Source organism: Crocodylus siamensis, chromosome 4 (genome assembly GCF_052110815.1).
Source record: "Crocodylus siamensis isolate JL-2025a chromosome 4, ASM5211081v1, whole genome shotgun sequence".
NCBI classification, from domain to species: domain Eukaryota; kingdom Metazoa; phylum Chordata; order Crocodylia; family Crocodylidae; genus Crocodylus; species Crocodylus siamensis.
The window spans coordinates 170,003,664-170,022,095 of NC_143398.1; the positions used below are offsets into that span (position 1 = coordinate 170,003,664).

General features: G+C 42.0%; 1 protein-coding gene across 1 annotated transcript in view; it reads left to right on the forward strand.

Moving 5' to 3' along the window:
• Nucleotides 1-18,432, forward strand: part of UNC80 (unc-80 subunit of NALCN channel complex) — a 196,890-nt gene that overhangs the window by 65,352 nt on the left and 113,106 nt on the right. The window contains exons 21-22 of the mRNA XM_090041688.1: nucleotides 412-568; nucleotides 7,409-7,581. Of these exons, the coding sequence (XP_089897814.1) occupies nucleotides 412-568; nucleotides 7,409-7,581 (330 nt within the window). The remainder of the gene's footprint in view (nucleotides 1-411; nucleotides 569-7,408; nucleotides 7,582-18,432) is intronic.

Here is an 18,432-nt window from a genome sequence, read left to right on the forward strand (position 1 = left end):
CAATAAGAGATCATCATCTAAATGAGAGATCAGGAAAAAAGATGGTAGTGGCTATGGTATCTGAGAAGATTCCCTTTTTGGCAATGGAATGCCATAGATCTGTTGCTGTAGTGATGTACAATTGCCCAGGAGCGGGCAAATTGTGGCCTGCGAGCCAGATGCAGCCCACCAGGCTATTCTATCTGGCCCACAGAGCCCCTAAAAACTTCAGATAATTAATAGTTATCTGCCCCTGGCTGCCTGTCATATGGCCCTCAATGGCTTGCCAAAACTCAGTAAGTGGCCCACCGCCCAAAATTATTGCCCACCCTTACTATAGCCTATCCTGTACATGCTTCATTTCCATGACAAAAATGAAAGAGACCATACAATGTCATGATGAGACTCCAGTCTGTCTCTTCATTTGTTCAGGTGAAATTCACTAGTGCAGTGAAGCTGTCAGAAGGAGGACCAGGAGGTGGCCTAGAGAATGGGCGAGATGAAGAGGAGAATTTCTTCAAGCGTCTTGGTAAATGGCGCACCTGCCGAAGACACTCATCCAAGCTTCATCACACAGAAGAAAAAGATGGTTAGAAATCAGGGTTCTTTTCTTTTTAAATTTTTCTTTTTTTTCTTTTTCTTTCTATCTACCTATCAATCTTTCTTTCTATATTTCAGCCCTTCTTCTCCTTTCCCTGCTTTTCACTTGTTTTTGTAACTGTTCAGTTCTCCAACTTTTTGTTCTTTGTAACCATTTTCTTTCTCTTCCCCTTTTCTTTCATTTTGATTTTAAAAGAAACTCTAGCAGCATAGAATTGTTTTAAAAGGAAATATCTCCAAAGAAATTAAGATTATATAATATTTGGACTTTCAAAGGAAAATTGAATTGAATCAAATTGACAAACTTGAAAAATTTATACTTGATCCAAAGCAATGACTCAGTCCAAAATAAGGCATGTGAATCTTTCATACCTTAATATAATGATGGATGCTCCATCAGCTTTTTATGACTATATGACAGCTTTAGCAAAGTCCAGCATTGATGAAATGGAAATAGCTGTATAAACCTTGTTTTAATTATCTCTTTTCTTCTGTGTTTGCATGTCTAGTGTTTGCATACCATTCGTTAAAGAGATGCTGTCCCTTTTTCTCAAACAAAGAATAATAATAATAATAATAATAATACCTTTCCAACAAAATATATTTAAAGGCAATTACAATTTTTAAAAAATCAGTGGTTTTATGAAAAGTGCTTCAAGTAATACTTAAAGGAATAGGATATTATATGTTCAAGCAGGTATCCAGTTGCAGATAGTCTTAGCTCAGAAACCTGATCCTTGTTCTCAAGGAGCCAGCCTCGCATCTTGACATTCTTTTATTTTTATTTAAAGCAACACACACACACACACACACACACACACACACACAGGGGTGGATTTTTTTCATCCTTCGTTCTACTATTTTCATGGTCTGTTATATTCCCTGACATTATATTTTACATGATTAGACATTAACTCATGGCTGAATTTCATTATGACTTGGCTTTGGAGTATAGTAAATACAAAACACATTGTCTATGCCAGGGTTATCAAACTCACTTGGCAACCTTACAGGCCAGCTCCAGATACAATGGTAGCAGGTGAGCCCCAGCAGTGGGGCAAATGGTGGCAGCATCTGTGGGAGTTAATGCAGCCATCACTTGCCCTCTATTGCTGATATGAATTGTCAATGTGGCTCTATACCCTGGATTTTGGGGGTGGGTTCATCCCCCAAATTCCTGGATCCTCTAGGAGTCCTGTGGACCAAAAAAGACACTCTGTGAGCCAGATATGGTCCATAAGCCCTATGTTGGCCACCTCTGGTTTAAGCAAACAATGTCAACAGTAGAAGTAAAATATAGGGCATTGGTCATTAAGTGAAGTCCTTTTGGCTTGTCCATTCCTAATACATGTTGATTAGTTTCCTAAACAGCAATTCTTATACAGCATGACTACAGCATGCTACAGTCTTACCATAGCGATTCTTTTCAGAAATGATAGCTACCCACATATGAGTTATCAGATCAACATAATCATGGCATCCTGTATTTTGCAGGAAAGCTGCATTTGCAGTTCCATTCATTGAATAGAGATATGCTCTAGATTAGATCCTTGCCCTTCTTGTAGTTGCTCAGGACCTGGTCTCCAGTGCACCAAAGGCTGCCAAGCCAGTGAGCCTGGGAATTCCACCAGTGTGAGGGAATCCTTAGGTAACAGCTGATGTCATTGCTTCTGTCTTACCTTCACCTTGCTCCCCCCATCAGCAGGGACACAACCAAAGAAAAGAATATGAACAAAGAAATACTGCACTTGGCTGACCTCTGGCTATCAAAACAGCTCCTGGGTATCCACTGTCAATCAGCACAACTCAGAGCAATCATAAGGCTACTCTAAATTGTACCCTAGGACATTTGACACTAAAGAACGTGTGGTGGTACACAGCTACTTTTGCACCCTCTCACTGGTGACTAAAATGTTATTCTTGTGAATCTGGCCTTATAGTCCAAAAGGATTAGTCTTTTGCCTGAAGTCTATATGTTGCTGTATCAACCTAAAAATAACCCACCTCCATTGCTTACATTTCCCCTAGCATCTTTTTTGTCTTGTTTGCCTTTATCTATGTTCACAGATTTTCAATACTTTCTACATGTTAACCTCAATTAAGCATTTCTGAGCAAAATCTGGCCAAAAAATTACCAGAAAGAGGTTAATTCAGTTGAAGAGGATGTGAAATCCTTGACATGAATCATAAAACACAAAGATCCTTCCTTTATTTCTCAGCTGGAGTGACAGCCAGTTAGCAGTTTGACTGTACTGATTCGTTATTACAAAATGAGAGCATAAAGCTTTTTGCTAGAGATACGAGTGCAGTTTGCTATTCTACTTTGCATCAGGTGTGTTTCAGAATTGGAAATCTAAGGCTGACCTTGCACATCCAAAATTCTTATTAAATTTAAGTTCCCAGCATTTTATGTACAGAATTTCAAGTATGACTGCAATTCTCAAATGAAGAGTTTCTTTATTCTGTGTTACATTATATAGTAGTGTATGTTATGTGTAACACATCTTAGCATATGTAATACTAAGATGATGCTCTTATTACCTATGTGAGCTTTAAACTATCTAAAGTATTTCAGCACATTGTGAATAACACTGTATGTCACATACTTTTATGATGAAAAATTGAAACATCTCTTTCACCTGCCCAAGAGAAGTGTGCATTAAGATTTGTGTGTTTGTCTGTAAAGGGATTTACATGTGGGACATGCTTGGCTTTGAAATCCAGTGCATGCATTAGAAATGCCATAATAAATGTGAGTCAGTGGGTGGTGTGAAAGCTAAGAAAAAGCTCGTTATGGTTGGGGAAGACAAGACTGACAAAGTGTGCATAGATTCTTATGGGTGGGATTTGGCTATTGTTTGTAAGGTTAGGAAAATTGGGATTTTGAGACATTTTTCTGAACGTCACATCAAATTTGGAAAAATGAATTGTGAAAGTAAAGGGAGTATGTTATCACATCCAATAGGAAGTTGATATGTAATGAGAGAGAAATCCCAGGACAAAAAAAAAACATACTTATGCTAGTGTGTGTGTGTTTGTGATATAAATGTGAGTATATAACGCACAGATTTTCAAGATAATCTGTATGACTAGATCACTGTCAGCCATCTTCTGGAACTTGTGGGATCAAACCCTATGCCTGCAAGCAGGCATATGTATATGTATTTTGACTAGTGTATACACACATTATGCTATGTTTTGTGTTTCATATGGAAATTTGTGATTTAGGGATTAACAAGGGTAATGTGATTTTTCCCAAATTATATCAAACTGAATTAATCAAATATACAAAAAGTGCCTTTGAGAGTAGGATTTTTTTGTGAATACAGTGAAAAGTAACACATAGCTCAACATGTATATGGGGTTGTAAATTTTTCTAAGTATCCATAACTTCCCTAGAAATCAAGGGAGAAGCCTCTCAAGTAAGATGGATATGTTATTAAGCTGTGAAGAACTGAATGAATGGCTAACTCTGGGATAGAGTTTTTGTCAGTGTTACTGTCCTAACTTCTTTTTGGCATTTGTGATGTTGTGCTATCATATCACTGTGCTTATGCTTTCTCCACATCCTGCTCCTTTTGCCTTTGTTTTAAAATATGACAACTGGGTAAAAAGCATTAGAAGAAAAAACCCAATTAGAGTAAAAGGGAAAAAAAGACTAGTCATTTGTCAAGTTATTTATGAATTTTAGCCTTCATCATAGTTTGTCACTAAGGTCACTGGGATGTTTATGTATTTGATACCTGTGTATGAATGATACAATTGATCATTTATTTAGAAGAGGTCTTGAGCTTATACTCAGAATGCAGTATCAGACTAAAGAAGTGAGTGGCAATGTATTTTACAGAGGAGACTTTGTTCTTTGAGGTTTTTATTTAACACATTTTTCATTCGATGCAAAATTTACAGTAGCATTTTTCTCTCACAAACTGGACAAAATAACTTTAAGCGTTCATTGTATAAAGCCTCTTCAGAGAAGTAATCTTATATACACACAGCAAGTGACAGTGAGAAGTACAAAACTCCCTAAATATGTAAAGCTTTTGCAGAGTTTAGGCAGTAATTTCTACTAACTGGGCTGGATCCTCAGCACTGTAAATCAGTCCAACTCCAGGGAAGTTAACAGACCTATACTAGTTTGCAGCAGCTAGAGGTCATTGGGTAATTCAAGCTTGTCCTCCATTAGTGGGGAAAATAAATTAGCATCTTGATCACTAACAAGGGGGACTGATTCTGCTATCATTAAAATTAGTCATTCCCACTGATTTCAGCTAGGTCAGGATCTGGCCTCTGAACTATCAGTAAGTTACCGGTTTATCTTGTCATATATCAGATTAAAGACCTAATGGGGCTAACCGTGTAAGGTAAAAGGTTCTTAACCCATATTCTGTCCCATTTTTATATCATGTAAAGTGGGGCAATATAAGTCCTTGGTATGTCCAGGTGAAAATTTCCCCCATGTAGACCTTGTGGAAGACAGCCATAAGAGCATTTCCAGCATCTGTTTATAGATTCTGGGAATACTTGGTGGAAGTACAGCACTGGGTGCTGAAGGGGTTCTGGTATGATTGTTGTCCGTAGAAACCCATGAAAGCTGCTATATCTAAGCAGCTAAGACCCAGTATCTACATTGTTTGAGGCCTTATGGAGCAGACCAGGATTAAAAAGGCACTTGGACTGTGAGTTTCTGTTCTGTACCTCATAGAGACACAGCACAGAATCAGAACCTGAAAGATTAGATAGACATGGAACCCAATATCTGTGTGGAGCCCAGACAAGATATTATGACATAATGGCTGTTTATTTCTAGCAGGTACATTTAAATGTGGCAGATAGTTGAGAAGCAAAGAAGAGGTACAAATAAGATAGTGTCGCCCACTATATATATATATATAAAGAATCCTTTTGGGTGACTGTGGCTTTTACTCTCATGAAATGTGTTCAAAAACAGATTTGTTTTTATTTTTGGACATATCATGACAACCATGAACATTCATTCTTATAAAAATTAAACTTGCTTAATCCCTGTTTGTATAATTAAGACAAAAATATCCATTTGAGGTTTCCCTATTGCTTTAGTACTAAGTGCTTCTCATTTAAATATTTTTGGAGAAGTGCCAGAGTTTCAGCTGTTCTCTGTACTCCATAGGCAAGGTATGTCTTTTCAAAGGTGTTGCCTAGCTTTTGTCCCTTAAATCCATGTTAGAAATTACCAGAGTCCCAATCCAGTGTTCTGTGTTCCTTTGCTATTCTTTAAGAGCTTTCTATGCCTATAAATGGGAATATAAAAAGAAAGCTCAGGATCTGGCTAGTCTTGGCTTTGACTAGGTAGCTTGGATTTCAAACTGTTTTTCAGATTTCTCCTTTTACTCCTTTTCTACTCATTGACAGCTCTATCCAGCTGCTTAAGATTTTCAGCTCTGTGCCCTGAGAGGCTATTAAACTCTTATATATTCCTATCTGTTATGCACCTGACCCTCAGGCCTTTCTGACTTTCCTTTAAGAAGGCAAAGATAGCAGCTGAGCCATGGACAGTATTGCTGTTGCGGGGATAAAGAAATCTAATTAATCTCCCTTGCTTGCACTGGAGAGGGGGGAGAGCCTGTGTGATCAAAGCCACACATTCCCTGCTCATTGCTTCAGTGTAGGATTCCTTTAATTTTCTTGTGTTTTACCAACAAATAATGAATATTTCAATATTTCTTCCAAATAACATTCACAAGTTATATTCACTGCATATATTGGTAGGCTTCAATTACTTACCTGCCTTTAGCACTGGAAAGTTTTCATTCCAGTATGCAGCATGATTTGTTGACTTGTCACACAAAATTAATATGCCAAGTTAGCATCATGCACAAAAGGAGATTTATTGGTTTCATTTTCAAGAGTGATTGGTCAAGCACTCAGGATGGGTGCTTCCATGTTCAGGTATACCAAATATGAGACAACTGAAAGGGCCTGATTTTCAAGAGATGGGTGCAAATCAGGCCATGTAAGGGATCTTCAACTGGGCATCCTGAAATTAACACTTCTAAAATTAAATAATCACTTCTGGAAATTTAGGCTCGGAGATAATATCTGATACCTGCCTCATGCATTTCTTTGAATTATTACTAATTTAAATGTTGCTTGATAGTATAAAATTATCAGAATAATATACAACAAATAGGATTATTGCATACTTGTTCATAAGAACAATCAGTCATTATGAAGGATGGGAATTTAAGTCAGAGGCTGATAGATGGGTAAAATAATCAAAACAGACTGACCAGTTTGGAGGGGGAGTGAGGGGAGACAGGAAAAAGCTCAAAGAAACAGAAAGAGTTTCTGATAGCATAGTACCATTACAAAAAATTAATAAAGGCTTTGGGTCATATTGTGGAATCTCCAGCACTGGCTTTGTAAGGGTAGTTCAGACAAAAATCTGCCAGAAATGGTTTAGGTATAGTTGAACCTGCCTTGAAGGAGGGGGGTGGCCTCCTTGAGGTCTCTTCTGAGTTCACTTAAACTAGTCTAAATCTAAAGCCGTCTATTGAGATCCAAGGAATGTTTTGTGTTCGTTTGTTCGTTTTGTTTATGTCAGTATAAGCAAGTTCAGAATCAGGCTCACAGGTAACATGTCTCATCTAAGCTATTGAGTGGCATAGGAACTGCCACAGATGATCAGATGGTGGTTGATGTAGGTTGTCAAGTTGAAGAAAGGAGCTGGGACAGGATCACACGTCAGGATTTCTATACAACTCTTTATTTGTGAGATATTGTGTTCCCCTTTTCTTCCTTGGTCCCCATCCCCTCCCCGGCATCCCCTTTCTACCCTCTGCCTCCTTAGGTTGCCACGGTTTTGATGATCATTTGGCCTCCAACCAGGAAGGTGGAAAATCTAAAAATGTAGTGAACCTGGGAGCAATAAGACAAGGCATGAAGCGCTTTCAATTTCTTCTGAACTGCTGTGAGCCAGGCACAATCCCTGATGCCTCAATCCTGGCAGCTGCACTTGATCTTGTAAGTCTTTGTGCCAAGCTTTCATTAACCTATATCATTCTGCTAAGTAATAATGTACAGGCTGGGGCATACTGAAATACCACTGTTATTAGATAAGGTTGATAAAACCTTCTGAGAGGACAGTTTTATGTGCGTCCAAAATGTTATTGTTATTAGTTAAAGTGACTAAATAATAGGCAAAGAAAATGGATCTCCATTATTACACAGATCCCCTCCTAACACTATTATTAACATACAGCTTGGAGCCTGAATTTAAAAGCTCTATTAGCAACCATTAAGCTTCATGTTATAAACCTCTTATAACAATAACACCATATAGTAGGGGTCAGCAACCCTTGGCATGCGTACTGAGAATGGCACACTAGGCCACTTTGCTCAGCACACCACTGCCAGCCCAGGATCTAAGCAGCTGCTGCCAGCCACAGAGCCGAGGCTGCTCCCAGCAGGTGGCTGGGAGACTGCAAGCCCTGCTGCAAGCATACCAGACCCCATGGGCCAGCTGCAGTCAGGAGGCTGCAAACAGCTACTCTGGGCTCCAGCATGTTGGCACTCCAGCATCTTCCAAGGTAGACATTGTGTTTTTTTTCAACACTGGCCAAAAAACATTGCCTACCCCTGCCTTATAGGATATACAGCAAGGAGTGGGTCACAGCTAGCTATGGGGATGCAGTGCTATTGAGGGGCTACGGCAGGTTTGTGAGCAAAATGGTGTTTGGCTATTAGTTCCCACAGCCACCCAGTAGAAAAACTCCAAGAGTCTAGGTTTATCTGTTTTTGGGGGTTTTTAATGTATATGATTTGATAACTCAAAAATCAAAGTCCTAGATATAAGCTCAATGCAGTTTACTGTTCCCTCTTTGCTATCCTTTATAGTGTACTCTCTCCACTCTTGTCCTCTTCCTTTAGGCTGCTCTCTGTCTCTTTCCACATGTCCTGGTCTCTAATGTCATCAACAGCTGCTCCCTTCTCTGCCCTTCCCTTATCTCTAACTGTTGCTGCTGCTGTTTCTGTGCTCATAGTTAGCCTTGTGGAGTGTTTGTGTTCAGTGACTTTTCTGCTTAAGCTAGTTTTCTGCCCAGACAGCATTGGTTGGTTATATCTTATAATTCATGGGTGGGATATCACACCTGTGAATTACACCTTTTTACATATGCTGCACTGTTTATGACACTATGCAACATGTCTTCCCCAAAGCTGCAGGTTCAAACCCAGTCTAGCTTAGTTATTGGCCACAAGTTGCTGTACCCATCTGATTTTGCGTGTGCTGTGCTCATTCCATTTTCTAGTGGGCAGCTGTCTGTTTCTCTGAAGCCCACCATCATGACTGGTACTAACTGGCCCCCTTGTTGGAATGACGGCAGCATCAGCAGAGTAGGGAAATTGTGAATCATCTGGGAGACTGACCCATTCTTTCAGAAATGGTTCCTGCTAGTCAGGATTGAGACAAGCTTGCAGAGCAGTGTGGGAAGTCTTTCTGTCGTGCTGCTCATGCTACATGTAAATGATTTCATTCTCCAGGGTTGTCAAGCTGCACCCAGTGTGAGCACTAAATTAACAAATGAACAGAAAATGGAGGGTGGGGGTTGGGAGTCAGTGGAGGAAGGAGGATCTCACTGAAGTCAATTTAAATTGTGCTGTGTTATTTTAATACCCTTCTGGGAATGCAGTACAATATATGCTGTAACAAATCATATTGCATCTAAGAACAGTGTAATAGAGAAATATGCTGTGTTGTATCAATCTGGCAAGAGGAGATGTCCTTCCCTCCTCCTCAAAATTTGTCCGGTATTTGAGCTACAGCCCCATTCACTATATTTTTATTTATTAGGTTAACTGCAAATCAGTAAACACATATGATATATGGCCCAGGGAATCGTTGGAACTGGGTTCACTCTATTCCTTCTCTGTTAGATGAGTTAAATTTTTTTGGTTTCAGCATGAAATGGTGTTGATTTCTGTGAAAGGACAATGTGGAATCATCCTGATAAACTCCCTGGACTGGAAACTGATCTCAGTTGCAGTGCATGCTAATACAGAAAAACTTATTAAAAAATCAGTAGATCTGGTGTAAAAGCATAATAGGTTTGTTGCCTATGAAAATGCATGCCTCTCTGAATCAGTTAGTCTCTAAGGGCATTTATACACCTACTTTTTTGTGCCACAACATGCCTGAGATCTGGCAGGTCGGAGCAGACCTGATTGAGTCTGCTCTGCACACAAGCTGACACGCACTGCACTGTACCACATGCAGTTGTGTAAGTGGCAAAATGCGCAGCAGTGTGCAGAAAATGGTTGTGGTGTGCTTTTGAACTAAAACACCCCCAATATGTTTTAGTTCAAAAGCATGCTGCTGCCATTTTCACAGCACCAGTGTACATTTCTCCATTCATACAGCTGTATAGCCTCAGTGCTGGGCACTTTTAAAAGCACCCAATGCTGTGGCACAACCATATGTAAAAACGCCCAAAGATCCTACCCAGTTCTACCATCTGCCAGATTTTTATAAAGCTTTTTCTGATCTGCCCTAAGCAGATGTCTTCTTTTTGGGTAGATACAGATATGAATTGTATGCCCAGTTTGACATAGGCATGCCTCCAGGGCCAAGTCATTTGAAAGGCTTATGGCTAAGTGGGAGAGAAAAAAGATTGTGTTTTAAATTACAAGAATAGGGTAGTTGTTGTAATATTCCATTAAGTTAGTATTAGGCCTACAAAGTGAGAAAAATGTTTTAGCTTTAAAAATCATATTTGCTGTAAATTTGAAAAGCTTTCAATGTGTCATTTCTCTGCACTGGCCAGAAGCAAATTATATTATTATGAAAATATTACCTCTTTTTTATTTTTTTAATACAGTTTAACAGAGAGCATTTTCCTTTAATTGTTGTTTCTGACCTTTTGATAAATTAGTGGGATTCAAATCTGATGCAAATTAAAAGCTGCTTATTTTAAGTCATTACCTCTAGCCATGTTGCTATGACAACTCTTAAAAATTAGGGGGAATCAAATTATAATTTATATCTAACAAACTTTGTCAGCATGTTTTTCATGCAGATTTTCACAAGAAATTCTGTTCTTCAAGTGACCAAAGGTCCCCTGATAAGCCTGAATAGTTTAAACAGTTTTGACACAGTGATTTAGAAAAATGAGAGTGTGAAACAAGGGCTACAAGTGTTGCAAATGTAGTGTTTTATTATATACATTGAACTATGGACTGCCTTGAAGATTAAAAACTGCTTAGAAACATATTACCCAAAACGGGACATCCATCCTTAACTGAATTTTATAATGCTGAGGATTTTGTTATGGTTTGCTGAGCCCTTTAGAAGAATTAATAATAGGTTACAGACCACTTCACCCCTATTCCACCATCTGAAATCCAGTGTTGTCTGGCAATAAAATACATCTGTTACCTTGTACAGAGAATTTGAGGCTGAAGTGAAATGATCTGATATCTCAGACCTAGTTTCTCACAAATTTACACCTCAGATGATACAGAAGCTTCATCTATATGAGGAGAAAATGTATAGTGTTAAAATGCAATAGCTAAAATATTCCTACTAGTATACTTGAGAAGACCAATGTATACCAGCTACAGCAACTTTAGTTGGCTGAACCAAGCAAGTAGAGGCTTTGGAGGAAATCTAGGTTTCTCTGTATTTAAAGTTTGAATTGCTTTGTCTATACTAGTGTTCCCAAATACATTAGTTAGAATGTGTTAGTGGAAGTGTTGAAACAGCGTATCTGTTCTTTTTAAGACAAGGTCTGAATGACACAAATGGCACTGCTTGACCTCAATGTCAATGCTGATAGAAAACCCAACTCTTGAAAAGTCAGAGAGACTGAAGTAACCCTTTTAGGAAATCCTTCTAGATTAGGGTAATGCTTATTCATGAGCTGGCATGTATACAGTTGCTCAGCTGCATATATGATATACGTGCTTTATAGCAAGAAAAAGAACAGCTATAAAATTTATGTTTTTTACAAGTACTCAGATTTATTTTAAAAACAGATTTTTTTTTTCCAGCAGAGAATAGGAAATGGGTCACAATGTGGAAAGCAAGGACCTCCAGAAAGTTACCATAACCAGATTAGTATTAGTTTGGTATAATTAATTTATCCTCGTAGGAGACAAGAGAAGAACTGGATACTCTTTTGTCATAAGCCCCTACAAGAGCTGCTGAACTCAAGCAGTAGCTTGATGTTATATTAGTTCAATTCACTTTTGCACCAGCTATTTATCCAGATCATCCCTCTTGCTGTTTTAAATATGAACTAAATTGACTATTGAGAAGCTCCTTTGGGGATATGTGAAATATGAATTGTGAAGAACAGTGTGGATTCTCATTCAGGCTGATTTATATAATACAGAAAACAGAAGGATGTAGAAAATCCTCATGTAAAAAGGTGGAAGCTTCACTTTGATGACATGAAAACAAAACTCTGCAGACAGTGGCAGTGGTGTTAAAATTTTGCTGTGTTGAGCTTTGACAGTGACTGTGGTAACTTATGATTCTTTTCAGCTATGCATCGCCTGCCTGATTCATTTCTCTCCATTTGTGATGTGTTTCTCTGTGGTGTGAATCCATCCCTGTCCATTCTGTCACATCTTCATCTTTCTCTTGCTGCTACTTCAGATTGTTCTGGGCATCAGGTAAGATACTGCAGGGATTTGTCGCACAGCAACATTCAGCAAGGCTAATCTCACTGCAGGCTGCCATCTAAATGTTTTAAATTTGGAACCACTGAGCAGGACTCCCCCAAAACAAGAACCCACTCCCTGCTTTGCAATCCCTTCGTTGTGAAAGCAGTCCTTATTCATCCGTCCAAAACTGTTTGTCAGTATCGATTTCTCACATGAGGCAGGGTATGTAGAAGCAGGTCTTCCCTGCTAGTTGCATGTTTTTCTGGTACGTTGCTCATCACAATTACTCTGTTTGAATGAAATGACTATGGAGCAATATCCACTAAAACAGCTTTAGGAGTTTATCATGTCTGATTTTTAGTTGTGTCTTGGGCTTGCCACAGAGTAAGACTTGTCCCTGAGGCGCTCTTAATATATGCACGCATCCTCTATTTCAGATGACCCCATTATGATAGTGTCTGAGTACCTCACTATACTCCTGTGAGGTAAGAGCCATTTCTGGTTGGGGAAACTGAGGCAGAGGTCACAGGGAGACTAGCCGGCTTCCCCAAGGCTACAAAGGAGGTCTGTGGTGGAACAGGGAACTGAACACAGGTCTGCTCAGTTACAGGCTAGTGTGGACCATTGTATCATCCTTCCTCTTTCTTCCCTCTCTCTGCCCATCTTTTAATTCCCATGGAAGGCCTAAAAAATTAAGTCTCTGCCTTAGACCTCCTCCTTACTTCATTTTCTCATATCCTAGTAGATATACCAGCCTAGTTGAATCAACAAAACTGACATGCCGGATGTGATCTTTCTGGTGCTGCTAAGTCTCCAGGATGAGTTGGGAGGTTGTCCTTTTGATATAAGGCCTCCTTGCCTATCCCTTGTTTTAGTTGCTTGGATGTGTGTGGGCTGTAACACAAGATGATTTTCCCAGGCAGTGAGAAGTTGCTTCAGGCCACAAACATCCTCTCTGTTCCCTGGTATCACTGACACTCTGACTTTGGGCTGCTGACTCAGCTAGTCCTTAAGTGTTTCATAACGTCTGACCGGGGACATTTTCTCATTTTTCTAGAAAAACCAGAAACATATTTTCTGTCCTCATTTACATTTAAAATGAAAGCAAAACAGCAACAGAATGTCACATCAAGATGCAGTTAGCATCACCCCAAAGGTTTCAGTTTTTGCTAATCTAGATGGAACGTGTCCTCTGATGACATGTCTGTATCACATCCCCAGTGCTTCCAGAGGAATTGGCTTTTGTGTATCCCCCACTCCTGTGTTCCCATTCAGATGTGCCAAATCCAGAAAAGTGGTGGGGAAGTCACTCCAGAGGTGTCCTTTTTCAAGGATAGTGGACGCAGAGATATCAAGAATAGCAATGGGGGATGTTCCCAGAGGAACTTCACCACTGCACCTCTGGATTTGGTTCATGCAAGCAGGAACAGGCAACCAGATTGTGCTCAGGAGTGCCAGAAACATGGCATAGAGCTAAAGGAAGCTCAGCCATTTGCAGATCTGTTATTCTGTATCTTAACTTATTAACTGTGCATGATTCTTTAGCTCTATGGGCATCAAGGACTCTTTGAACTGTGTGTGCCACATGTAAGTGAGCCACATTGCAAACTCCTGCCCTGAACTTGCAAAGCATGGAGGGATTGAAGCAATCCACTAGCTAGGATGGATGTCATCAACTGGCTATCAAACTGCAACATACAACTTTAATTAACCTGCACCTTCTCTGCTGTTGCTTGCCCTAGCTATACAGAAGAAGAAGATTCTTTAGATGTAGATCTTTATTGGCTTCAACTCCCTATGGAAATATATCCAACACGTGCATTTATGAACCATGAAATCAGTATTTCAAAATTTTTCAGAGCCTGCTCAAGGACAGTGTGGACTTAGGAGTGTTGTTGAACATTTGCTATGTTATTTTTAATTGCTGAAAATTACGGAAAAAGAAGGAAAAAATCTGAAGGTGAGGAAGACATCTTCCTTTTAGTCACTGTGTCAGGTCATAAGGACATTATCCTGGGAGGAATCTTGATAGCTTTGGAGGCGATGACTCCAAATTTCAAAGTTCCACTCTAAGGCCAGGTACAGACACTACACTTTTATGAGTATAAGCAATCAAAAGATGGTTTATACCCATAGCAGAACAGAAGTTCGACACACAAAACTGGTCTATACCCACCACAGACCAGAAGTCTGGCATACATATACTGGTTTCCAAATGGTGGGACCTGGTCTAAGATTTGCCCCCCTCCCACCCCAGACCAAAGAGCGAATCTGTGTTCTGTTCGCTACTGATCTAAACTACACTGATTACATAAAACTGAGTACCTTAGGGTTCAGACGGAAGTGCAGCTCCTGGGTCTAGCTCATGGCGATACATAGAAATTGACATGAGTTAGACTGATGCTCCTGATCCAACAGGAAGAAAACCCCAGAAGGGGATTAAGAAAACCCCAGAAGGGACATCCCTTTCTTGCCTTCTCCCCCTCCCATCTAGAGACAGCAGGTGAACCAGGCTGCTCTCGCTGCCAAAGCTGACAGAAATTAATGAATCATAGATTCATAGACTATAGAAGTAGGGTCGGAAGGGACCTTGTAGATCTTCAAGTCCAACCTTCCGTCTGGGCGGGAGAAAAACTGGACTCAAATGAGTCCAGCCAGGTAGGCATCAAGTCTCTTCTTAAAGACCCCCTTGGAAGTTGGTTCCAGCTCCTAGCCACCCTAACTGTGAAGTAGTTTTTGCGGATGTCTAATTTAAACCTACTCTCCAATAACTTGTGTCCATTATTCCCTGTTATGCCAAGGGGCGCTAGGGGAAACAGTGTCTCTCCCAAACCCTTCTGGTCCCCCCTAGTGAGTTTATAGACAGTCACCAGGCCCCCCTCAGCCTTCTCTTGTGAAGGCTGAACAGGTTTAGGTCCCGCAGTCTTTCGTTGTAGGGTATGCCCTGTTGTCCCCAGATCATGCAGGTGGCTCTCCTCTGGACCCTTTCAATGTTGTCCACATCCCTCCTGAAATGGGGCGCACAGAACTGGACACAGAACTCCAGCTGTGGCCTGACCAGTGTCGCATAGAGGGAGAGGATCACCTCCTTGTCCCTGCTAGAGCTGCACCTGTGGATGCACAACAAGGTCCGGTTAGCCCTGCCAACCGTGACCTCGCATTGTTGGCCCATGTTCATCTCACAGTCAATAATGACTCCAAGATCCCTTTCTGCCTCCATGCTCTCAAGAAGGGAGTTTCCCATTCTATAAGTGTGCTGCTGGCTTCTACTGCCCAAGTGCAGCACCCTGCACTTGTCAGTATTGAAACGCATCCTGTTTATGTTAGCCCACCCCTGTAACCTATCCAGATCTTGCTGCAATCTTTCCCTCCCTACTAGCGTGCTCACCTCACCCCAAATTTTGGTACCATCAGTGAATTTAAACAGGTTGCTTTTCACCCCATTGTCCAAATCGCTGATGAAGAAATTGAACAGCGCAGGCCCAAGGACCGAGCCCTGGGGGACTCCGCTGCCCACTTCCCCCCAGGCTGATTATGACCCATCCACCACCACCCTCTGAGTACAACCCTTGAGCCAATCTGCAATCCATCTGACTGTGTAGGCATCAATGCCACAGTCGCCTAGTTTTTTAATGAGGATGGGGTGGGAGACAGTGTCAAAGGCCTTGTTGAAGTCTAGAAAGACTACATCCACGGCGACACCTGCATCCATTGCCTTTGTGACCTGATCATAAAAGTCAATCAAGTTGGTCTGACATGACCTGCCCCTAATGAAACCATGCTGGTTGTCCTTGAGCATCATCCCTAAAGCTGGCCCATCACAGATGTGCTCCTTTCATAGATTTCATAGACATTAGGGCTGGAAGGGACCTCGAGAGATCATCGAGTCCAGCCCCCTGCCCAAAGGGCAGGAAGTCAGCTGGGGTCATAGGATCCCAGCAAGATAAGCATCCAATTTACTCTTGAAGGTGTTCAATGTAGGTGCTTGAACCACCTCCGCTGGCAGACTGTTCCAGACCTTGGGGGCTCGGACAGTAAAGAAATTCTTCCTTATGTCCAGCCTGAAACAGTCTTGCAGAAGTTTGTGACCGTTCGACCTCATCATCCCTTGGGGTGCTCTGGTGAACAGACGTTCCCCCAGATCCTGGTGGTCACCCCTGATAAACTTATAGGTGGCCATCAGATCACCCCTGAGCCTACGCTTTTCCAGGCTAAAGAGTCCCATGGCTCTCAGCCTGTTGTCATAAGGTCTGTTCTCCTGACCTCTGATCATGCGCGTGGCTCTCCTCTGGACTCTCTCAACCTTCTCCACATCCTTTTTGAATTGTGGAGCCCAAAACTGGATGCAGTACCCCAGCTGCGGCCTCACCAAGGTCGAATACAAAGGGAGAATGACGTCCCGGGATTTGCTCGAGAAGCATCTATGGATGCAAGCCAGCATTTTGGTCGCTTTACTAGCTGCAGCATTGCATTGGAGGGTCATGTTCATCTTGTGGTCAATGATGACCCCCAAGTCTCTTTCTTCTGTAGTGCTATCCAACGTAGCACTGCCAAGCCTATAAGGATGCTGCAGGTTTTTCCTCCCAAGGCGGAGAACCTTGCATTTTTCGGTGTTAAACACCATCAGGTTCTCGTCCGCCCATTTGCTGAGCCTGTCCAGGTCAGCCTGGATCACCCGCTTATCTTCTGGCGTGGATGCTTTGCCCCAAAGTTTGGTGTCATCGGCGAACTTGGCCAGTCCACTCCTGACTCCAATGTCCACATCATTAATGAAGATGTTGAACAGGATGGGTCCCAGGACAGAGCCTTGAGGGACCCCACTGGTCACAGGACACCATGATGAGTGACTGCCATCAATTACAACCCTCTGGGTCCGACCACGGAGCCAGTTTCCCAGCCAGCAGATCGTGGTGGAGCCAAGGCCACAACTAGCCAGTTTGGCCAAGAGGTGATCATGGGATACCAGATCAAAGTTTTTTTTGAAGTCAAGATATATGACATCAATCTCTTCTCCCTTGTCCAGGTGATAGGTCACCTGGTCATAGAAGGAAATGAGATTGGTCAAACAAGACCTACCCGCAACAAACCCGTGCTGGCTATCCCTTAGGATGTTAGCCTGGGCCAGTCCATCAAGGATGGCCTCCTTAATAAACTTTTCTAAGATCTTCCCCAGGATAGAAGTCAGGCTAATGGGCCTGTAGTTAGCCGGATCCACTCCTCCCTTTCTTGAAGATCGGCACCACATTGGCCTTCTTCCAGTCTTCGGGCACTACACCAGAGCGCCAGGAGTTTTCAAAGATCTGTGCCAGGGGTTGGGCTATGACGCTCGCCAGCTCCTTGAGTACCCTGGGGTGCAGATTGTCAGGGCTGGCTGACTTGAAGGTATCCAGCTTCTCAAGGTGTTCCTTCACGAGGTCAGCATTTATGGAGGGTAGGGGTTCCCCATCACCCGGATCTCCCTATTCCATAGCAGGCATGGGCGTCCCATGGGACTGATGAAAGACTGACGCAAAGTACCTATTTAATAGGTTGGCTTTTTCCTGGGCGTCAGTTGTCAGTTGCCCCATCTGGTTTAGCAGGGGTCCAACATTGCCCTTGCTTTTCCTCCAGCTCCCCAGATATCTGAAAAAGGACTTTTTGTTGTCCTTGATGCTTGAAGCTAGTTGGAGTTCAGTTGCAGCCTTGGCTTTCCTGGTTTGCTCCCTGCAGGACCGGACCAGCGCAGAATAATCCTCCTTGGAAGTGAATCCCGTCCTCCATCCTTTGTAGGCTTTTCTTTTTAGCCGCGGGAGGTCCACTAGGTCCCTAGAGAGCCAGGAGGGCTGCTGTGCCTTCTTGCTGCCTTTCCTCCGTGTTGGAATAGATTTAGCTTGTGCATTGAGGATCGCTTCCTTGAGAAGCAACCACTCTTCTTGAACTCCCATCTCCCTGGGGTCACGGTCCCTGAGGGCCTGACCGACAAGCCTCTTGAGCTTATCAAAGTCGGCTTTTCTGAAGTCAAGGACTTCTGTGTTGCTGACTGACTTGCCAGCTTTACGGTGGATGGTGAAGGTAATCGGCTCGTGGTCGCTGTCACCCAGCTTCCCATCGATCACTAGTTCGCCGATTAGGTCGTCCCCCGTAGCCAGTACCAGGTCGAGCAGCGCTTTGCCTCTCGTTGGCCCATAGACTTCTTGAGTCAGGTAGAGGTCATCCACGCATGAGAGAAAG